We start from the raw sequence: 22,601 nt of genomic DNA on the forward strand, positions 1-22,601 counted from the left end.
AGGGGGGGTTGGTCTGTGCTGATAATCAGCACATTGATTATCAGCACAGCCCCATCAGATGTACCACCACAGCTGCCAAAAAGGTGCTCATCAGCTGCCAGTCAGTGCCCCATCAGTAACAGATGTAGGTGCCCATATCAGTGCCCCCCACAGTGCCCATCAGTGCCACCTGTCAGTGCCCATCAATTCTACATATCGGTGCCAACTCATCAGTGCCTGTCAGTGAAGGAAAAAAAAACTTTTATAACCGAAACGAAGAAAAAAAATTTTTTTTTTTTTTTTTAAATGTCAGTCTTTTTTAGTTTATCAAAAAATAAAAACTCCAGTGGTGATCAAATACCACCAAAAGAAAGCTCTATATGTGGGAAGAATACTATAAAGATGTAGTTTGGGTACAGTGTTACATGACTGTGCAATTGTCATTCAAAGTGCGACAGTGCTGAAAGCTGAAAATTGGTCTGGGCAGGAAGGGGGTGAAAGTGCCCAGTATGGAAGGGGTTAAAGACTAAACATTTTTCTGACACTTGTTGCGTACAAGTTAAAATCAGTATTTTTTTGCTAGAAAATGACATACATATATATTTAGCAGAGACCCTAGAGAATATATGTGTGTATATATGTATGTATATGTGTGTATGTATTTGGTGCATCACTTTGCGAATCATACACAGGACTTGTATGCTTTGATCACAACACTTCATTAATACACATGACTGTTTATTCACAAAAATTTATATGCTTTGATTGTCACACTTGATGTTTTATTTAAAGGATATGTTCACTTTAGTAACCTGTTACATGTTACACCTATATATCAGGGGTGTAACATGTTACTAAAGCACATGCCGGCACCTCGATCCGATCCCCCATTGTGATAGTGGTCGGGAGATCTTCTCCCTGCCCCCCCCCCCCCGTCACAATTAAAATACAGCACGGGCATATGGGGCTTCACCCACACGGAGGGTGTGAATGAATGGATTACACTGTGGCAGACGACTTGTAGCTCTCAATGGACTGCAAGGGAGCTAGTGAGCGCTCTTAGTTTATTGATCTTGCTGGACTTCAGTTGCTGCCTGCCTGTGCAGGGGGTACAGACAGACAGCTGTACTGAGTCTGCGGGAGCCTGACATTGCACTCATAATCTGCTGATCGGGGGTGCAATGCTTTACAGACTCTTAAAAAAAATAAATGCACATTTTTTAACTTTCCAAAGTGCATTTGTTTTTTTTTTTTGTTTTTTTTTTTTTTTGTTTTTTTTTTTTTTTAAAGGGTTTTGTGGCGCTGCAATTTTTATCTTTTGTGTTTTATAAGGGCTGTTCATATGTCGGTCCCCTTTGCAAACGGCCTGTAAATTGCTAACTAGTGCGGACATAATTTGATATGATAAATGTAAATGTTGCTGAGTTTAAACCAGATGGTGGATCTAAAAAAAAAAAAAAAATACATAAGTGTCTTTTTATGTGTTCTTTGGTAGTGGAGAAGGATGGGAACCATCATACTAAGCAGACGCACTTCAACAACCTGTACAGCATGGTGCATTACTGCGAGAATGTCCTGGAATGTCGCCGGATGCAGCTTCTTGCTTACTTTGGAGAGACGACATTTAACACTAAATTCTGCAAAGAGAATCCTCGAGTGGCTTGTGACAATTGTTGCAGGACAACGGTGAGACAATACAACAGATTTTCTACAGTAGATTTGTATTATTTGAGGTACAGGCCAGCTTAGCTGCTGGTAGAATGTGCAACTAACACCGGGTAAACGCTGTCCGAAAATCAGCCGGTTCAGCAGGAATCAGCTGACATTCGGAGGGTGTGTATAGCAGCCTGTCTAACGACCAGCTTTTGACGGAGGGGCATGTTGGAAAATCGGCATGCGATCAGCGCTTGCTGCCAATGGGGGGGGAGTCCCCTTGTCAGAATAAAAAGGCACAGCATGGGAGATTGTTGCATCAACATTGCTTGTGTTTTGGTATGGCGATCTGTCAGGCTTTTTTTTTTTTTTCGTTCAGCCCGCTGGGTTGAAAAAAGAAATACCGGGCGTTGTACCGGGCTGTAGGCTTTGTACATGCACCCTCATTTTTCCACTTGCAGTGTAGTTGATGGTCGTTTTAGTAGATCACCGCGCAACGGGAGAAATAGATCACATTGGCCAACATTGATATCTCTAGTATACATTATTATTATTATTTTACAGGCTTTATATAGCGCCAACAGTTTGCGCAGCGCTTAACAAAATGAAGGCAGACATTACAGTTACATTACAATTTGGTATGAGAGGAATCAGAGGGCCCTGCTCGCTAGAGCTTACAATCTAAAAAGGAAGGGTCAACTGATACAAAAGGTAATAGCTGTGGGGGATGAGTTGATGGAGAAAGTAAAACAGTGTATTAGAAGCAGGATAGGCTTCTTTAAAGAGAAGGGTTTTTAGGGATCGTCTAAAGATGGATAGATTAGGGGACAGTCGGACAGATTGGGGTAGGGAGTTCCAAAGGATGGGAGAAGCTCTGGCGAAATCCTGAAGGCGAGCATGGGAGGAGGTGACAAGGGAGCTAGAGAGCGGAGGTCTTGGGAGGACTGAAGAGAGCGGCTTGGTTGGTATTTTAGGACTAGGTCAGTGATGTAGCTGGGGCAGAGTTGTGGACGGCTTTGTAAATTATTGTTAGTACTTTGAATTTTATTCGTTGGGTGAGTGGAAGCCAGTGGAGGGATTGGCAGAGAGGGGTGGAGGACACTGAATGGTTGGTAAGGTGGATGAGTCTTGCAGCGGCATTCATGATGGACTGAAGAGGAGATAGTCTATGTAAAGGTAATCCAATGAGGAGGGAGTTGCAGTAGTCGAGGTGAGAGATAACCAGGGAGTGAATTAGAAGCTTGGTGGTGTCATTGGTTAAAAAGGGGCGTATTCTGGAGATGTTGCGGAGGCTAAGGCGGCATGATTTGGACAGGGATTGGATGTGGGCCTGAAAGGACAGTTCAGAGTCTAAGGTTACCCCTAGCACCCTGGCATGTGGGGGCGGACTGATAGTTGTGCCATTGATCTTGACAGAGAAGTCAGGGGAAGGGGCACGTGGAGGAGGAAATATTAAGAGCTCAGTTTTAGATAGATTCAGTTTGAGGAAGTGGTTTGACATCCATGCTGATATGTCTGTTAGTAAATCAGTGATGTGTGAGGAGACTGATTGGGTGGAGCTGAGGGGTAGAGAGAGATAGATTTGGTTGTCATCGGCATATAAATGGTAACGGAAGCCATGGGACGCTATCAGCTGACCCAGGGAAGACATGTAGACCGAGAATAGTAGAGGTCCAAGGACAGAACCTTGGGGGACCCCAACGGTAAGAGAAGTTGGAGAAGAGGAAGTGGAGTTGGAAGTGACACTGAAGGTGCTGTGAGATAGGTAAGATTTGAACCAACGGAGAGTGCAGCCATGGAGACCAAGCAAATTTAGTTTTTTGAGGAGGATGGGGTGGTCAACTGTATCAAAGGCAGCAGAGAGGTCTAATGCCCCGTACACACGGTCGGATTTTCCGACGGAAAATGTGAGATAGGACCTTGTTGTCGGAAATTCCGACCGTGTGTAGGCTTCATCACACATTTTTTTTTTTTTTGTCACATGTGGTACGTTTACATACAATAGCGCCTTGCGAGGCTGGCATTGCATAACAAAGATATACCAATTGTTAGTGATTCGGTGAGGTTCTGACAGACTGAATTGGGTTACTTTTTATATGGTTGTATGTTTTAGTTGCTAGGTATTGATAAACTTGTTTTCACACATTACTATACACATGTCTCCCCATCTCCCAGCCAACTGTCCCAAATGCTTGAGTATTTGTGGCTGATTCCCCTGTGTTTGTAAATCAACTGCTTGTATGGGAGGGAATTGTTAACATCTCTCTTCCAGCTTGTTATGGTGGGGGTTACGTTCTGCATCCAAGTCTTGGCAATCACTTTTCTGGCCAAAAACAGAACTTCAGATATAAATATGGCTTGGTATTTATCAATGTCCGTGTCTGGAAGAAGACCCAGTATACAAAGTTTTGGATCTAATACTACAGGGGAACCCATTTGGTCGTGTAAGAACTTTATCACTTGACTCCAGTATGTTTGAAGGATATTACATTCCCAGATTAAGTGAAAGAAGCTACCCATCTCCGTCTGACAGTGAGGACACAATATATTACGTGTAGGTTGAAACTTCCTTATTATGTTAGGTGTCAGATACGCTTGATGAATGGTGTACCGTATATCTGTGTTAACCTATCAGACAGTTTTGGAGATGCCACCCTCACATTTTCTAGAATTTCCTCCCAATCTGAGTCACTAACGGCTCCTATATCTCTTTCCCATCTTGTTTTGGCTTTTTGTATCACTTCTCTGATTCTGGGTAACCTTATGGAGTAATAGAGATTAGATATCAATTTTTGCGATTCGGCTCCCATTATTATGTCCAAGATTTGGGGATATTCCAGGTTGCAACTTTCGTTCCTGAATTGAGAGCGCAAGGCATGTCTGAGTTGTATATATTTGAACAATAATTGTTGCGGAATAGAGTATTCTTCCTTAAGAGTTTGAAATGCTTTAGGCCTAGCACTCGCCATTACCTGGTGCAGGTATATAATTCCATATCTGGCCCATAGAATAGGGTCTGGTATTTTTTTAAGCTCCGCTAGCTGGTTGTTAGCCCATAATGGAGTGTGAGAGTGAATGTACCCTATTTTAAGTTTTTTCTGGGCTAATCCCCATATTTGTTGGTGATGGTTGAGTATCCCGTCATTAAATTTTGGACCTTTCGTATTAAACTGACCCCCTCGTAGTATAATTTGAAGTGGGGTAGATAAGGGACTGTCTGGGCTACTAGATACTAGTGTACTATACCGCTGTCTTTCATTATTATGGTAGTGATGCATGTGCGACAGCTGTGCCGCTATGTAATATTCCTGCAGATCTGGCAGAGATGTTCCCCCCTTATCTGTAGGGTTTTTAAGGACATGCCAAGCTACCTTATGTCTTTGATGTCCCCACACAAAGGTGTTCAAAATGGATTCCATTTTTTTGAAAATACCGGTGTATATATAGTGGGGCGTGCCATACCATGTATAGGATCTTGGGTAAGATAATCATTTTTATGATATTTATCCTCCCCATTACTCCCAGTGGTAGCTTGGACCAAGCTTGCGTTTTGGTTTTTATCATGGCAAACAATGGTTCTATGTTGTTGGTTGTGTATTCGCGTAGGTCTCTTGTAACCAGTACCCCTAAATATTTAATAGTGTTTACCCTGACTAATGGTAGTTCTGGATGTATATTGGTTGGGGGAAACTGGTCTATGGGGAGTATCTGTGATTTTTCCCAATTTATCCGTAGGCCTGAGAATTTTCCCATTTTATCTATAGTGTCCAAAGCTGCTTGTAGTGATGGGCCCTGATCGGCTAGATAGAGTATCGTGTCGTCTGCGTATAGTCCGATCTTCTCTATGTAGTTGCCTATTCTAAGTCCCACTATGTCCATGTCCGCTCTTATAGCTATAGCCAATGGCTCGGCTGCCAGGGCATATAGCAGTGGAGAAAGGGGACATCCCTGGCGTGTGCCTCTTTCTAGAGGAAATTGCCCCGACATACAACCATTAACGAATACCCGTGCTTTTGGTGACTGATAGAGTATTTGTACCCACTGTATGAAATTGGGACCAAATCCATATTCTCGTAGACACTCCCATAGAAAAGACCATTCCACTGAATCAAAAGCCTTTGCTGTGTCCAGGGCCACCACTACTCTGGTACCCTGATTGTCGTGCTGTGCTTGAATATATATATACTTCTTATATTCATGGCTGTATTTTTTCCAGACATAAAGCCGGTCTGGTCTGGGTGAATTAATGAAAGAATGACTTTATTTAGGCGGGATGCTAGGATTTTGGCCAGTATCTTAATATCTACTTGAAGTAGTGAGATTGGACGGTAGGACTCGGGATATCTAGGGTCTTTTCCTGGTTTAGGTAAAACTATTATCTGTGCTTCTTGCATTGATGGAGGGAGTGTTTTATGTTTAAATATTTGTTGATATAATTTTTGCAATTTCGGGACTAGTATATCAGGGAATGCAGTGTAGAATTCTAGTGGCAGGCCGTCCAGTCCGGGGGCCTTAGATTTAGCTAGCTGGGACAGTGCTTCAGATATATCCTCTTGGCTGATGGGGGCGTCCAATAGCTTAACCTGTTCTAATGTGAGTCTAGGGAACTGAATTCTGTGTAAGTGATTTTTAATTTCTTGTGTGGAGTATGTTGTCTGAGTTTTGTATAAATTCCTATAGAAGTTTAGGAAAATGTCTGCAACTTGTTGTGGGTCGGTCACCTCGTCTCCCTGTGGGGTAGCTAGGGTCACCACTACTGGAGGTTTTTCATTTAAATGAGCTAAATACGCCAGTAATTTACCTGCTTGCTCCCCGTGTTCAAAGATTCTTTGTTTTTTGAAAAAAACCTGTTGTTTGGCTTTCTCTATATGCATTTGGGTTACTGCTCTGGATTGCATTTGTACTTTATGGAGATTGTCAGTACTGGGTTCTTGTGCGTATACCTGTTCCAATTCCTGTAGTTTGTCAGTGGTCATCTGTAATAGCAGTTTAGAGGAATTTTTAAATCTGTTTATTCTTAATGAAAGTAGCCTACTAGCTTGATTTTTAAAGGTGTCCCAGACAGCAGTATCTGAATCTGTAATTCTTAAGTTGTTTAGTATATATTGTAGTTCTTGCCCTATGCTCTCGAGATCAGGCAGGACCGACAGCCAGAATGGATTCAGCCTCCAATTAGAAGTGGGCATTGCTTTTAATAGAGATGCTGTTATCCAACAGGGTGAGTGGTCCGATAGAGCTCGTGGAGCCATACCCGACCCTGTAATTTTGGGCAGCAATGCAGTTGAGACCAGTATAAAATCAATCCTGGACATCGTGTCACAACCTACCGAGTGACATGTGTATGCTTTTTTAGACGGGTTTTGCCATCTCCATACGTCTGTTAGCGCAAATTCTGTGAATAGTCTGCAGAGTCTGGTTTGGTGAGGCACAGTCCTGGATGCATCTCCCAGGTCTGGTCTGTCCAAATTTGGATTCATGGTTTGGTTAAAGTCGCCCATCCAAATAGCTGGAACTGTTGGGTTCTGTGCCATGAATGCCAATCCCTTCAACACTACCTCAATCGAAAAAGGGGGGGGATATAACATGCCAGAATCAATAGGGAGTTGCCTCCTATGGTGGCGTGCAGGAAGATATATCTTCCCACTCTATCTGATTCTAGTGCGATTAGTTCAAAGGGCACTCTTTTGGCGACCAATATCGATACCCCCCTTGATTGATTGGTATGCGTGCTGTGGTATAACCATCCTATCCACGGTTTTTTTAAGGCTACCTGCATCTGGCCTGTGATATGTGTTTCTGTTAACGCTATGATATCTGCTTTTTGTGATTTTAGAAATGTTAGAGCTGCGGTTCGCTTTACCTTATTCCGCATACCGCGTACGTTCCACGTCAAAAACTTTACACTGGCCATGTTAGCCTCTAAATATAATTAGTGTAGCTGCCATCTAGTAAAATCACACGATAGTGAAACCCCCTCAGTCTGTCTGCCTTTTCCACAGTGCCAGTCTACTGATACATATCTTATTGTTAAATGCATATTGCCTATCTAGCCGTATTAAGGTCACATCAATACTTATATTCCCAAAATAAAACACAAAACTTATCCTTTTAACTGTTCCCATCCCTCCCAGCTGCACATCTCCCCAACCTGATGTGAGCATATATACCCAAACTGTCAGCATATAACATATCATCCAGCGGTTACACTCCACTGGAGGCACAATTCTTAATAGCAATAGATGTGTTTTTCTTTTATGCTGAACCAACTTTGCTAGGGGGGCGACTGTTCCCCTGTCACTCGTGGAGCGATTATAATCAGGACTACCACACATTGCGGTCAATGAGTTCCTTTTGCACTTTTCTTCTTTGCATCTGGTCAAATTATGTCCCATATTCCAGGATATTGTGGTACAGTTCATCCCTGTCATTTAGGAGTCTTGCAAAGCAGATCACTGTAGACTGTCCCCACTCTTCCAAAATGTAAAGGCGCAACCGGTAACCTGCGCAACTTTATTGTGTAATCCCGTATGTTCCATATCAATGTTATACAGGAGCTAGCTCTCTTATCCCTATCCACTTCACTTGTACACAAGCTGCGTATGTCCCCATTCTTTATATCCCTAAACTGGATTCTGGTTCCCCACTGAGAGGTCTCTGTGACATTTGTATTTTAGGATTTTGTTCAAAGTCAAAAAGTACTCACTGTGGTTGTGTGAACATAGACAGATTAAGCAGGTCTGTCTCTGCGATCCAGCCATGCTGTCGCTGCCGCCGGGTCATCAAAGAACTGTGCTCTTCCGTCTTCTTCCACCCGCAGCCTGGCGGGAAATAACATCGCATACTTGAGATGGAGGGTCCTCAGTCGGCGCTTCACTTCCTGATATTGTGCTCTTCTCCTTTGCACCTCGCTGGAAAAATCCGGGAATACTGCAATCTGGCTGTTCCCGATCTGTATATTTCCTCTCTCCCGGGTGAGTTTAAGGATTTTGTCTCGGTCCCGAAAATTTAGGAATTTGGCGATGAACGTGCGGGGAGGCGCTCCGGGTGGTGGTGACCGCGCAGGGATGCGGTGCGCTCTCTCCACCGCAAACATTACTGAAAAGGCTTCCCGGCCGTATGTTTTGAGCAGGAGCGTTTCTAGGTAAGTTGCTGGGTCTGCGCCTTCCTCTTTCTCTGGCAGTCCTATGAAGCGGAGGTTACAGCGTCTGAGGCGATTCTCCATGTCATCTTGGTGGGCATGGAGTTGCTGTATCTGTCTCTGCATCTCCTCTGTAGTATGTCTCATGGGGTGCAGGGCATCCTCCGCGTTGCTGATTCTGGTTTCTGCCTCTGTGACCCTGTCTTTCAGTTTTGAGAAGTCCTGTCTCATCAGGGATATATCGATTTTCACTTCGTCTATCTTTGCAGTCAGGGTACCTTGCAGGGCGGCTATAGCGTCCAGCACTTTGGCGGTGTCCGACGTCTGAGGAGCGGGGCCCGTACACGTGTCGGCGCCAACTTCCTGCTGCATGTCTTTCTCCAGGCGGTGATATTGAGCGAGCTTATCTGTCGTCCCAGTGCTCCGTTTTGGCGGAGACATAGTCCTCTGCGATCCCGGGATAAAAGAGAAGCCCGTGGGATGAAGTACACTGGTGTATCGTTCCGCAGGATCTCTTTCAGGAGTTTGTGTGCAGGGAGTTCTCTCTTTCTACGTCTCTCACCATTACTTGCCAGGCCTTGCCCCAGGTGCTGCACCTCTAGAGGAGATCCGGAGGCCCATGTACGTGAAGATCAGTCTTTTGGGGAGCCAGGCAGTCCAGGAGGACTAATAGGGCCGTTGCTGGGTGTAGCAAGATGGCCGCCGCTCCGAGGACCAGGCCGGAGCCGCAGGCCGTCCTACAGGCTGGTGCAGGGTGCAGTGGCTCAGCGCTGGGGGCCACAAGCAATCCGGGGGCCGAGGCAGGCAGAGATTAGTCTCGGGGGAGCTTGCTGTGTCCGGGAGATGAACAGGAGCCGCCGCCGGGTGGAGCAAAATGGCCGCCGCTCCAAGCACTAGGCCGAAGCCGGGGACTATCCTACAGGCAAGCCCCAGGGCGGAACGATCCGGTCTCCGCGGCCTCGGGCAGCGCTCCAGGCGGTCAGGCAGCACCAAGGGCCATGCAGGTGACGGGATAAGCCTATTGGGGTATAGTTTTCTGGCAGGATTGTTAAGATTAAAGCAGGATGGCTGTTACAGGAGTTTGGGCAAGCGGAGCTCTCACTACAAGCGTCCTACTCCATTGCTCCTCAGGCCACGCCCCCTTCATCACACATTTTCCATCGGATTTTCCGACACACAAAGTTTGACAGCAGGATATAAAATTTTCCGACAACAAAATCCGTTGTCGGAAATTCCGATCGTGTGTAAACAAATCCGACGGAGAAAGTGCCACGCATGCTCAGAATAAATAAAGAGATGAAAGCTATTGGTCACTGCCCCGTTTATAGTCCCAACGTACGTGTTTTACGTCACCCGCGTTTAGAACGATCGGATTTTCCGACAACTTTGTGTGACCGTGTGTATGCAAGACAAGTTTGAGCCAACATCCGTCGGAAAAAATCCTAGGATTTTGTTGTCGGAATGTCCGAACAAAGTCCGACCGTGTGTACGGGGCATAAGAGTGCGGAATAATGACCATTGGTTTTGGCTGTTAGTAAGTCGTTTGTGAGTTTTAGAAGAGCAGTTTCTTTGGAATGCTGTGGACGAAATCCAGACTGAAGGAGATCAAGAAGTTTATTCTCAATGAGGTGGGTGCTCAGTCGGTTGTAGACTAAACGTTCAAGGAGTTTGGAGGCAAAAGGGAGTAAGGAGATGGGTCTTAGGTTGTCAAGATTGGTGGGGTCCAGTAAGGCCTTTTTTGGTATGGGAGTAACCAGTGCATGTGTTAGAGAGTTGTGGAAGAGGCCAGTAGAGAGGAGAAACATGGGAAAGATATTTTGGATGCTGTAGGAGAAAAAGAAGAAATGCCCCTTGGAGTGTCTTCTGATATCTCACGCATTACCAACTTACTAGCAGACATATCAGCCTGGATGTCACATCACTTCCTCAAACTCAACCTATCCAAAACCGAGCTCATGATATTTCCTCCCTCAGGTGCCACTTCCCCTGATTTCTCTGTCAATATCAACGGCTGAACTATCAACCCATCTCCCCACGCCAAGTCCTAGGTGTAATCCTGGACTCTGAACTAACCTTTCGACCCCACATTCTATCACTATCCAAAACTTGACGCCTCAATCTCCGCAACATCTCCAAGATACGCCCCTTCCTAACCAATGTCACCACAAAGCTTCTAATCCACTCCCTGGTCATCTCCCACCTCGACTACTGCAACTCCCTCCTCATTGGTTTACCTCTAAATAGGCTATCCCCACTTCAGTCCATCATGAACGCTGCTGCCAGGCTCATCCACCTCACAAACCGCTCAGCGTCTGCTACACCCCTCTGCCAATCCCTCCATTGGCTGCCACTCAGTCACCGAATTAAATTCAAGATACTAACTATAACTTACAAAGCCATCCACAACCTGGCCCCATAGGCGTGCGCACAGGGTGTGCCAGGTGTGCCCAAGCACACCCTAATCACCCTGTGCAGAACAGATTCCCCCTACTGACCTGACCCCCCCCACCCCCAGCTTCCCTCTTCTCCTGTCCCCCAGCTGATGCTGCATGTTTTTGGGTGAGTAGGTGAAGGGCCAGTAAGTATTTAATTTGCCACCCCATCCCTTTCTGAATGAACATCGTGAATGATTGGTAGTATGAGTTTGAGCTTTTGGGGTGCACACCCTAATTCCATAGGCTGCGCACACCTATGCCTGGCCCCCAGCTACATCTCTAACCAAGTCACAAAATACCAACCTAATCGTTCTCTTCGCTCCTCCCAAGACCTGCTCTCAAACTCCCTTGTCACCTCATCCAATGCTCGCCTTCAGGACTTCTCCAGAGCCTCCCCCATCCTCTGGAATGCTCTACCCCAATCCATCCGATTTTCTCCTACTTTATCCACTTTCCTTGTCAAAAGAAGTTTATTGAGTATACAATGTTATAAAGATACATAAAGTAAGTTTACAAGGATCTATAAAGTAAGCTCATTGTTTTACAGTAGGGTTTATATAGGTAAATATCATGAAATTTCAAATATTAAACATTGGGTTCACGTAAACCTAAATTAAAGATATATATCATTTCCTTAGTTTACTTTATCCACTTTCAGACAGTCCCTGAAAACTCATCTCTTCAGAGAAGCCTATCTGGCCCCCACCTAACAACTGTACATTTATCTTAATCAGCACATCACCCACAGTTATTACCTCTTGTATCTCTTGACCTTCCCTCTTAGATTGTAAGCTCTAAGGAGCCGGGCCCTCTGATTCCTACTGTATTAAAGTGTATTGTATTTGTACTGTCTACCCTCAAGTTGTAAAGTGCTGCGTAAACAGTTGGCACTATATAAATCCTTTATTATTATTATTATTATAATAATAATATCTCCTGTTTTTTCAAGAGATCTGTTGCTGTATAATATGATTAGTGGTGCTCAGTTTCTACCACTGGGTTGGAGTTGACTTGGTGCCAGTCCAGAGCACAATAACCCTTTCGCTTCCAGAGCTGTTTTTGTGTATTATTATTTTTTGCACACATTTAACCACTTAGAAGATTTTATCCTCTTCATGACCAGGCCATTTTTTGCAGTTCGGCACGGCGCTACTTTAACTAGCAGTTGTGCAGTCATGCAATGCTGTATCCAAACATAATATTATTTCATTTTTTTTTCACTCAAATAGAAAAATAGAACTTTCTTTTGTTTTTCCAAAAAACTCGCCATGCCTCTTTCTAAATACCGTTGGCCTGTCTATTTTCCAAAAAGGGGTCATTTGGGTGGTATTCGTACTATCCTGACATTTTTGGGCCTCAAGAAATGAGATAGGTCGTCAGTACATCAGGATTGATCAGTTTTTAGATATATATATCCCATAGTTTGTGGACTCTATGAGCTTCCTACAGACTACATAATATTCACTGATCTAGGTTATTTTCACCAAAGAATTGTAGCAGATTACATTTTGTCCTAAATTCACAAAGAATGATTATTTATTTGCAAAATTTTAAAACACAAAACGTATTTTTTTTTTTTTTTTGTTTTGTTTTTTTTTTTTTCAACGTTTTTGGTCATTTTTTGTTTAACTCCTTCAGATCCGCACTATAGCCGAATGACGTCTACAGCGTGGATCTGCTTTGTCGGGAGGGCCTCAATAGACTTCCTCCCCTTTGCAAGCTAGCCGCACCCGTGCTGTGATCACCCGAGTCCATGAGAGGGGTCGATCCCAGCCCCTTACCACGTGATCAGCTCTCAGCCAATGACAGCTGATCACGTGATGTAAACAGAGGATCGGTAATGTTTTTTTTTTTTTTTTTTTTTTTGACAGCGTGAGGAGAAAAAAAAGCCGATCACCGGCTCCTGTTGAAAGGACATCGGTCCCGAGCAGGGAGAGACCAAGCTGCCTCATATGTGCCCACAGTGCCCACCAATCAGTGCCCACCAGTACATCAGTGCCACCTATCAATGCCCGCCAGTGGTGCCAATCAGTGCTACCTAGCAGTGCTGCCTGTCAGTGTCGCCTACCAGTGCTGATCAGTGCTACCTATCTGTGCCCACCAGTGTCGCCATATCAGTGCCCACCAGTGTCGCCTTATCAGTGCCCACCAGTGTAGCCTCATCAGTGTACATCAATGAAGAAGAAAAATTACCTGTTTGCAAAATTTATTAACAAAATATAAAACGGTTTTGTGTTTTTTTTTTTTTTTTTTTTTTTTTTTTTAAATTCGGTCTTCTAAAAAAATTTTTAACCAAAAATAAAAAGCCCAGAGGTGATCAAATACCCCCAAAAGAAAGCTCTATTTGTGGGTAAAAAAATGATAAAAATGTAATTCGGGTACATCGTTGTATGACCGCGTAATTGTCATTTAAATAGTGACAGCGCTAAAAGCTGAAAATTGGTCTGGGCAGGAGGGGGGTTTAGGTGCCCGGTAAGCAAGTGGTTAATTTTCAAAAAATAAAAAACAACCCAGTGGTGAATAAATACCACCAAAAGAAAGCTTGACCCGCGTCATTCAAAGTTGCGACAGCGCTGAAAGCTGAAAATTGGCCTGGGCAGGAAGGGGGTAAAAGTGCCCGGTATTGAAGTGGTTAACTTGCAGGATTTAGAAAAGGCTATAAGAGTGGGTTATGGAGCGATGGAATTGGTAATATATGAATGGCGAATAAAAGTCATACAGCTATAATATTGCTCTTTTCCTGTATTATATTCCAGCAATACAAATCTAGAGATGTGACCGAAGAGGTGAAGAGTTTAGTAAGATTTGTCCAAGAACATTGCTCTTCTGGCCGTGGGAGAGGAAATAGTAACCGCCTAACACTCAATATGATGGTGGATATATTTCTGGGTAAGCAATGTGACTCGCAGTCTCAGTGTGTCCCATAAAATATAAAAAATAAATAAAAAATATCCCCCATGGGCCGTACACAACATTTTCTTTACTTACAGGCAGCAAATCTGGGAAGATCCAGACTGGTATATTTGGAAAGGGAGCGGCTTATTCCCGGCACAATGCAGAACGATTATTCCGGAAATTGGTTCTGGACAGAATCTTAGATGAGGAGCTGTATATTACAGCCAATGACCAGGCCGTGGCCTATATGAAGACTGGAGAGAGGGCTCAAGCTGTGTTGAACGGGTTCACAAAGGTATGTGTCCAATACTGTTCCTATACATTTCATCAGTGTTTCTCTTTTTTTGGTGCACCCCAGTCTAAGGGCTTGTTCACATGTGAGTTTGGGGTATTTACACCCCCCCCGCGCCCCCCCCCCCCCCCCCCCCAACTGCTTTTCCTTTAGATGCAGATGCAGTGGCTGGGGGTCATTCATGTGCTGCAGCCACAGCAGGAATTACCAACCCCCACCCCCGTTGTGTTCAGTGGGCACTACCACCTGCCGTAAGGAATCAATTCAGGTGAAATGGGCTGCGCTGCAACTGTCCGCAACTGGCTACATTGCATGTGGTGCTGTATTTAGGGGGCTAAAACAGGTGGAGATGAGGCTACATATCGCCTCCTCACTGCTGGTCAGATCCCTTCTGAAAAGCAATCTGAGTGTGGACCGTTTTTCAGAGGAGCGGCAGTCCTTGCCCACTAGTGTTGTACGAGCCTTAAAAAAAAAAGCAGTCCTGCTAGCTTAGAAAAGCAGTTCTGATTGTAGAGGATTAGAAGTCAGGATTAGAAGGGATGTATACCTACTCATCACCCTGCCGACCGCCTAACTGTGAAAATACCTCATGATCTTGATGTTTAATACCGGGGTTGGAGCTGCAGCTAGATGCCATAACCCCTGTATCTTGTTTTTTTTTTTTTCCCTCAGGCGCCGATCTTTCTGATAAAAGTGGTCTGAGTGGCACATTTGCCGCTGGATCACTTTTAGAAGCTGTGGGAGGGGTCCGTCCCCCTGCCATTTTCTGGTGGTTCCCGGGCTTACCTGACCAATCGGTAGCTCCGGGAACTAATCCGGCGTTGGTTATTCATGGAGATGAGTGAAAAAGAAAAATTATCTTTTGCTTTTAGTTCAATCTCAATTTATTGTATCAAAAAGAAAAAGATATGTTAACAAACCATAGATCAATACATCATCTTTTACAGGTAGAGGAGAGATTTTGCAGTCTTTTAGACCCCAGATCTCTGCATAAAAAGGACCTGTCATGCTGTATTGGTATCGCGCAATAAAAGTGATTAAAAAAAAAAGAACTGTTAAAGGAACAATGAAAAATAAAAAATGTGTGTGTGTGTGTATATGTATATGTGTATATATATATATATATATATATATATATATATATATATATATATATATATATATATATATATATATATATATATATATATATATTTTTTTTTTTTTTTTTTTCTTTTTAATTCATTGAAGTATTTTCTCCAAAAAAAAATTGCATTTGAAAAACTGCTGCGCAAAAATTGCAACGACAGCCATTTTATTCTCTAGGATATTTGCTTAAAAATTTTATAGATAGATATTTCAAATTTATGTTATGCTTCCGCACTGCTGGGTGAACTGCACTGCACTGTAGAGCGGGTAAGAACTTGGGAAGACACCCCCCCCCCCAATATATTGCTCTGCGCATTACTGTTGGCTCCCTATATGCTAACATACAGTTCAGATCTCTGCCGGTCTCAGCCCTGCATTGCAGCCTTTTTCAACCAGGATGCTGCGGAACCCCCAGCTGAGAGAGGCAGCAATAAAATCCTAGAAAAATCAAGTCTGAACAAGATAAAGATTATATGATTTTGATGCAGACTGTGTACTTATCCTTACCAGGTGGAGTTCCAGGACACAGAGAATGCCAGCAGTCTCCGGAAGCATAAGGCGTCTGTTTTGGGAGCTACGTCCAAGAGGGAGGAGATGGTTAAGAAATGCCAGGCTGAGCTGACCGACCTCTGCAAACGTCTGGGCAAAATCTTTGGTGTACATTACTTCAATATATTCAACACAGCGACCATAAGGAGGATAGCAGGTAAAACGTCTATAAATGAGTTCTACAGAAGAAAACACACCGGGGGGGAGATTTACTAAAGCTGAAGAGTGCAAAATCTGGTGCAGCTGTGCATGGCAGCCAATCACATTGGAGGCGGGTTTGAAATCGTGTGAATTCAGCTGAACTCGCATGATTTCAAACCCGCATTTTAGTGAGAGGTTGGGGGGGGGGGGGGGGGGGGTGGCGATTTGAAAGACATCTGTGCGGGTTCATGCACGGATGTCTATTGGAATTGCCCCTGAAGTCATCAAAAATAGCGCAGGAACTACTTTTCAAAATCGGTGCGGCGCCGCAGCGTTTTGGACAGTGCTGCTGCCGGCAATAGGCTGTGATTTGGCTTTCGGTTTGACCTGTCAAATCACCCCCTTGTGAACGGAAGGTAGAAGCTGATTGGCTACCATGTACAGCTGTACCAGATTCTGTGTGCTCCAGTTTTAGTAAATCTCCCCCTAGTGTGAGAAGACGTAGGATATGGTTTGTGTTTAAACACTTGACCTCCGGAAAATTCACCCCCCCCCCCCCCCCCCCCCTTCATGACCAGGCCATTTTTTGCAATACGGCACTGTTATTTTAAAGTGGCTGTAAACCCTTACAGACCACTTTTGACCTACAGGTAAGCCTAGATTAAGGCTTACCTGTAGGTCCAAGAAATATCTCCTAAACCTACACGGTTTAGGAGATATTTGCAAAAAGATGGGCACCGCGCCGTAGACAGCGGCGCGCAGGTGCACTGAGCATGCCGCTGCTAATGGTGATGTGCCATTAGTGGCGGCTCCCGTGCGCATTCCCGGGAGTGACGTCATCGTGGCTCCGGCCAATCACAGAGCCACAGCCACGATACCCGGAAAGAAGATGGACGCTCCGTAGCAGAGGGGACAGCGGTGACATCGCAGGCTCCTGTGTCAGGTAAGTGACACATAGTAGTGATGCATAATAGCCCATTATGCTTTACCTTTGCTGGGAAAAAAGAGGAAGTAAACCCCCCCACAAATAGAGCTTTCTTTTGGTGGTAGTAGTAAGAAGAGCCGACAAAACTGTAGTTATTGATTGGTACATCAGAGTGACAATAAAACGATAAAGCTGACGCGTTTCGGCAATAGCCTTAGTCGTAGCTGTTTGATTACCACTACATTTTTTTTATTTTTTTGCACTATAAACAAAACAAAAAACAAAAAAAAAGACACACAAGTTTGGAAAAAAACTATTTTACTTTCTGCTACAAAACCAAAAAATTAAGAAAAAAATTAAAAATTCTTCATAGATTTAGGCTAATTTGTACTCTGCTACATATTTTAGGTAAAAATCCCAATAAGCGTATTTTGATTGGTTTGCGCAAAAGTTATAACGTCTACAGACTATGGGATAGATTTATGGATTATTTTTAATACTAGTAATGGCAGCGATCAAAAACTTGTAACAAGACTGCGATATTCCGGGGGAGGTGGGAACTATCGGACACTGACACTTTGTGGGAACCAGTGACACTAATACAGTGATCAGTGCTAAAAAATATGCACTTTCACTGTACTAATGACACTGGCTGGCAAGGGGTTAACATCAGGGGCGATCAAAGAGTTAGTGGTGTGCCTAGCCTGTGTGTTTGTGTACTGTATGTGTGCGCTGCTTTTACTAGGTAAAGTAACCGATCCTATATGTCTGCTTTGCAAAGACACAGAATTGTCCACTGTTTACTCAGGCATATCCTAGTTCTCTGTGTTTTTACCGGCAATCGGCAGGTGCCAGAGGACAATCGAGTCCTCGGAACCCGCAGATCAGCTTGTGCTGTGAATCATCCCAGCAGAAGCAGCCCGGCGGCGGCAGCAGGTGCGTTCCCCCCTGCAGGCGGAAATGCAGAATATAAATTATATATATATATATATATATATATATATATATATATATATATATATATATATATATATATATATATATATATATTTATATTATACATACACACACACACACGCGTGATTCTGCCCACAGCTGCCTCTCTGTAGCAGTAAAAGTGCTATAGGGCAGTCAGCAAGTGGTTAGAAAAAAAAAAAAAACTGTACACTGCAATCTACCACAAATACAATTTTAGTTTTGGAATGCACAGGTCAATCTGCAGGGGAAATATTTGTGTGTAAAGTTACATAGTTGCATAGTAGGTGAGGTTGAAAAAAAGACACAAGTCCAACCCATGTGTGTGATTATATGTCAGTATTACATTGTATATCCCTGTATGTTGCGGTCGTTCAGGGGCTTATCTAATAATAGTTTTTTTTTAAACTATTGATACTCCCCGCTGAGACCACTGCCTGTGGAAGGGAATTCCACATCCTTGCCGCTCTTACAGTAAAGAACTCTCTACGAAGTTTAAGGTTTTTTTTTTTAGTAATATTAGTGAATGACCACGAGTCTTGTTAAACTCCCTTCCGTGAAAAAGTTTTCTCCCTATTGTGGGGTCACCAGTCCAGTATTTGTATATTGAAATCATATCCCCTCTCAAGCGTCTCTTCTCCAGAGAGAATAAGTTCAGTGCTCACAACCTTTCCTCATAACTAAGATCCTCCAGACCCTTTATTAGCTTTGTTGTCCTTCTTTGTACTCTTGCTTTGTTTTGTAAAGCGGCTCCCAGAACAGCCTGTCAATAATCTGCAGAGAGGGACCCCTCTAACCTCTGTGAGAACAGCTCATCCCCCGCCAATAGTCTACAGAGAGACCCCTCTAACCTCTGTGAGCACGGCCGTCCCCCGCCAATAGTCTACAGAGAAGGACCCCTCTAACCTCTGAGAACAGCCCATCCCCCGCCAATAGTCTGCAGAGAAGGACCCGTCTAACCTCTGTGAGAACAGCCCGTCCCCCACCAGTAATCTGCAGAGTAGGACCCCTCTAACCTCTGTGAGAACAGCCCGTCCCCCACCAATAGTCTACACAGACCCCTCTAACCTCTGTGAGAACAGCCCATCCCCTGCCAATAGTCTACACAGAAGGACCCCTCTAACCTCTGTGAGAACAGCCCGTCCCCCACCAGTAATCTGCAGAGAAGGACCCCTCTAACCTCTGTGAGAACAGCCCGTCCCCCACCAATAGTCTGCAGAGAGACCCCTCTAACCTCTGTGAGCACAGCCCGTCCCCCACCAGTAATCTGCAGAGAAGGACCCCTCTAACCTCTGTGAGCACAGCCCGTCCCCCACCAGTAATCTGCAGAGAAGGACCCCTCATACTGTGTCAGAACAGCTGGCCTTCTGCAGCAGTCCCGCATGGCTCCCTATGAAACCGCAGCAGGCCAGAGGCAGAATAGTGTTGTGCTTGTGGGTTGTGCTCGTCATTCCTAACCATTGACTTGTAAATTTTTTTATTACAGAGTCTCTGTCAGCAGAACCGGACGTTTTACTCCAGATTGACGGAGTCACGGAAGATAAATTGGAGAAATATGGAGCAGAGCTAATAGACGTTCTCCAGAAATATTCAGAATGGACTCTTCCAGGTAGGACGTGTCTCCTAATATATGCGCAGATGTTGTGAGAAATGATCATTTTGCGCTTTGGTTATTGATTTCTTTGTGTTCACATTTCTGGTCACAGCCGATGATACGGCCCAGAGGTCTAGTGTAACGAACAGCAATACTACGGGGAACTATGACAGCGATGAGGAAGAAGAGGACTCCACGAGGTCAACTTATTTTAAGGCCAACAACCAGAAGAATGGTACAAAACGTAAGACGGCTCCCTATTTCCGTAAATCTAAGAAACGGAAAACTGGAGGAGAAGGGCAGCAGTTCCGCCCCAGAGGGTGAGATACCTGATCTGTACAGCAATGATCCACAAATGTTCGTTTATAAAAATAAATTTAATCTTTATTTCTCCATGTTTCCCCCACCAGTGGCAACAATTCAAAATCTTCCAGAAACAATGCATCCAGTAAAACGTTTACAGAGTATAGTGACGAGTACAACAGTGGACCAAGGCCGTCGGCGGTGAAAAGGCCGGGGTTCATGGCTGTGCCCATGCCTCGCAATAACCGCCAATTTCTGAAACCCTCCTTCGCGTTCCTTTGATGCATGGCAGTGTTTGTATATTTGTTTTTGTATTAAATGTTATATATTTTTATGGACCCCCAAACTTCTAAGTAAATAAATATTTCTCTTAAATCATCTTTATTAAACCTTAGTTGTGTTTTCAGTGTCAGGACAAGGTCATCCACTGTGCCCAGGGTGAAGATGGGGAAACTGTGCCCCCAACTGCATTGGTGGTACCACTGGAAGGAAAAATTATCCCTGCGCTGGTGGTGCCACTGGAAGGAAAAATTATCCCTGCGCTGGTGGTGCCACTGGAAGGAAAAGTTGTCCCTGCTCTGGTGGTGCCACTGGAAGGAAAAGTTGTCCCTGCTCTGGTGGTGCCACTGGAAGGAAAAATTATCGCTGTGCTGGTGGTGCCACTGGAAGGAAAAGTTGTCCCTGTGCTGGTGGTGCCACTGGAAGGAAAAATTATCGCTGTGCTGGTGGTGCCACTGGAAGGAAAAGTTGTCCCTGTGCTGGTGGTGCCACTGGAAGGAAAAATTATCCTTGTGCTGGTGGTGCCACTGGAAGGAAAAGTTGTCCCTGCTCTGGTGGTGCCACTGGAAGGAAAAATTATCGCTGTGCTGGTGGTGCCACTGGAAAGAAAAGTTGTCCCTGCTCTGGTGGTGCCACTGGAAGGAAAAGTTGTCCCTGCTCTGGTGGTGCCACTGGAAGGAAAAAGTATCCCTGTGCTGGTGGTGCCACTGGAAGGAAAAATTATCGCTGTGCTGGTGGTGCCACTGGAAGGAAAAGTTGTCCCTGCTCTGGTGGTGCCACTGGAAGGAAAAGTTGTCCCTGTGCTGGTGGTGCCACTGGAAGGAAAAATTATCGCTGCGCTGGTGGTGCCACTGGAAGGAAAAATTATCGCTGCGCTGGTGGTGCCACTGGAAGGAAAAATTATCGCTGTGCTGGTGGTGCCAATGGAAGGAAAAATTATCGCTGTGCTGGTGGTGCCACTGGAAGGAAAAGTTGTCCCTGTGCTGGTGGTGCCACTGGAAGGAAAAGCTGTCCCTGTGCTGGTGGTGCCACTGGAAGGAAAAGTTGTCCCTGCTCTGGTGGTGCCACTGGAAGGAAAAGTTGTCCCTGTGCTGGTGGTGCCACTGGAAGGAAAAATTATCGCTGCGCTGGTGGTGCCACTGGAAGGAAAAATTATCGCTGTGCTGGTGGTGCCAATGGAAGGAAACATTATCGCTGTGCTGGTGGTGCCACTGGAAGGAAAAGTTGTCCCTGTGCTGGTGGTGCCACTGGAAGGAAAAGTTGTCCCTGCTCTGGTGGTGCCACTGGAAGGAAAAGTTGTCCCTGTGCTGGTGGTGCCACTGGAAGGAAAAATTATCGCTGCGCTGGTGGTGCCACTGGAAGGAAAAATTATCGCTGCGCTGGTGGTGCCACTGGAAGGAAAAATTATCGCTGTGCTGGTGGTGCCACTGGAAGGAAAAGTTGTCCCTGCTCTGGTGGTGCCACTGGAAGGATAAATTGTCCCTGCTCTGGTGGTGGCAATGGAAGGGAAAAAAAAGAAAAATGTCCCTGTTCTGTTGTGTCAATGGAATGAAAAACTCATCCTCCAACCTACCCCCCCCCCCAACTAGAAAGCTCTTCCCTCCTCTCAATCTCACCAGTACAGAGCTCTTTCATCAACTACCCCCCCTTTCCCAGCTAGTCACCCATCCTTCAGGGCAGAAGCCACTGCCATGGTACTGTTGTGCTACAGGGAACACTGTGTCTGCGCCCAGAAGAAGCGCTCGGTCACTTGTAAACACAGAAACCAGCCTCTGTGTTTTACATCCAGTGACAGCAGGGAGCACAGGGCCTGGCTCAAAAAAAGCCAGTGAGGAGCAAGAAAGAGGGAGTGGCCGAAGCTCCCAGCAATCCCCTGAAACCCCGCCCCCCACTGATCAGAGCAACGCTGCACCCAGGGCATGTGCCTCTTCACATTGACTGCAGCTTTGAAATCGTGCGACTTCATCTTAAATTGAACAAATTCAAAGCCCGCGTGTCAGTACGACTTGGAAGACATCTGTCTGCGGCTTCGTGCACAGATGTCTATGCAAGTCACATCCTAAAAATCGCCGAAAGCAGTGCAGGAACTACTTTTTTCAAATTTGGCTCATTTTTCACATGAGAAGGTCTCCAAAGACGCACAATTTCCAGTGCGACTTTTGGTGACATCTTTGATTTGACTTTACATTCTATGGATCAAAGTGGTGCAGGCGCCCTTTTCTAAGTTGCAGCCATTCAAATGGGTGCCATTGAAAAAGAATGGTGTGCGGTTCGTCATGCGACATTCATGTCCAAAGTTGCATGACAAATCGCAA

At 44.9% G+C, this 22,601-nt stretch overlaps 1 protein-coding gene across 1 annotated transcript in view; it reads left to right on the forward strand.

Annotated features, from left to right (window-relative positions):
- Nucleotides 1-20,396, forward strand: part of BLM (BLM RecQ like helicase) — a gene marked incomplete at its 5' end in the record, with an annotated part of 41,641 nt that extends 21,245 nt beyond the window's left edge. Inside the window, 7 exon segments of the mRNA XM_073618216.1 lie at nt 1,475-1,665; nt 13,962-14,094; nt 14,196-14,395; nt 16,031-16,226; nt 19,597-19,719; nt 19,817-20,024; nt 20,115-20,396. Of these exon segments, the coding sequence (XP_073474317.1) occupies nt 1,475-1,665; nt 13,962-14,094; nt 14,196-14,395; nt 16,031-16,226; nt 19,597-19,719; nt 19,817-20,024; nt 20,115-20,289 (1,226 nt within the window).
- Nucleotides 20,397-22,601: the final 2,205 nt, after the last annotated feature.

Source organism: Aquarana catesbeiana, linkage group LG03 (assembly GCF_042186555.1).
Source record: "Aquarana catesbeiana isolate 2022-GZ linkage group LG03, ASM4218655v1, whole genome shotgun sequence".
In the NCBI taxonomy this organism is placed as follows: Eukaryota; Metazoa; Chordata; class Amphibia; order Anura; family Ranidae; genus Aquarana; species Aquarana catesbeiana.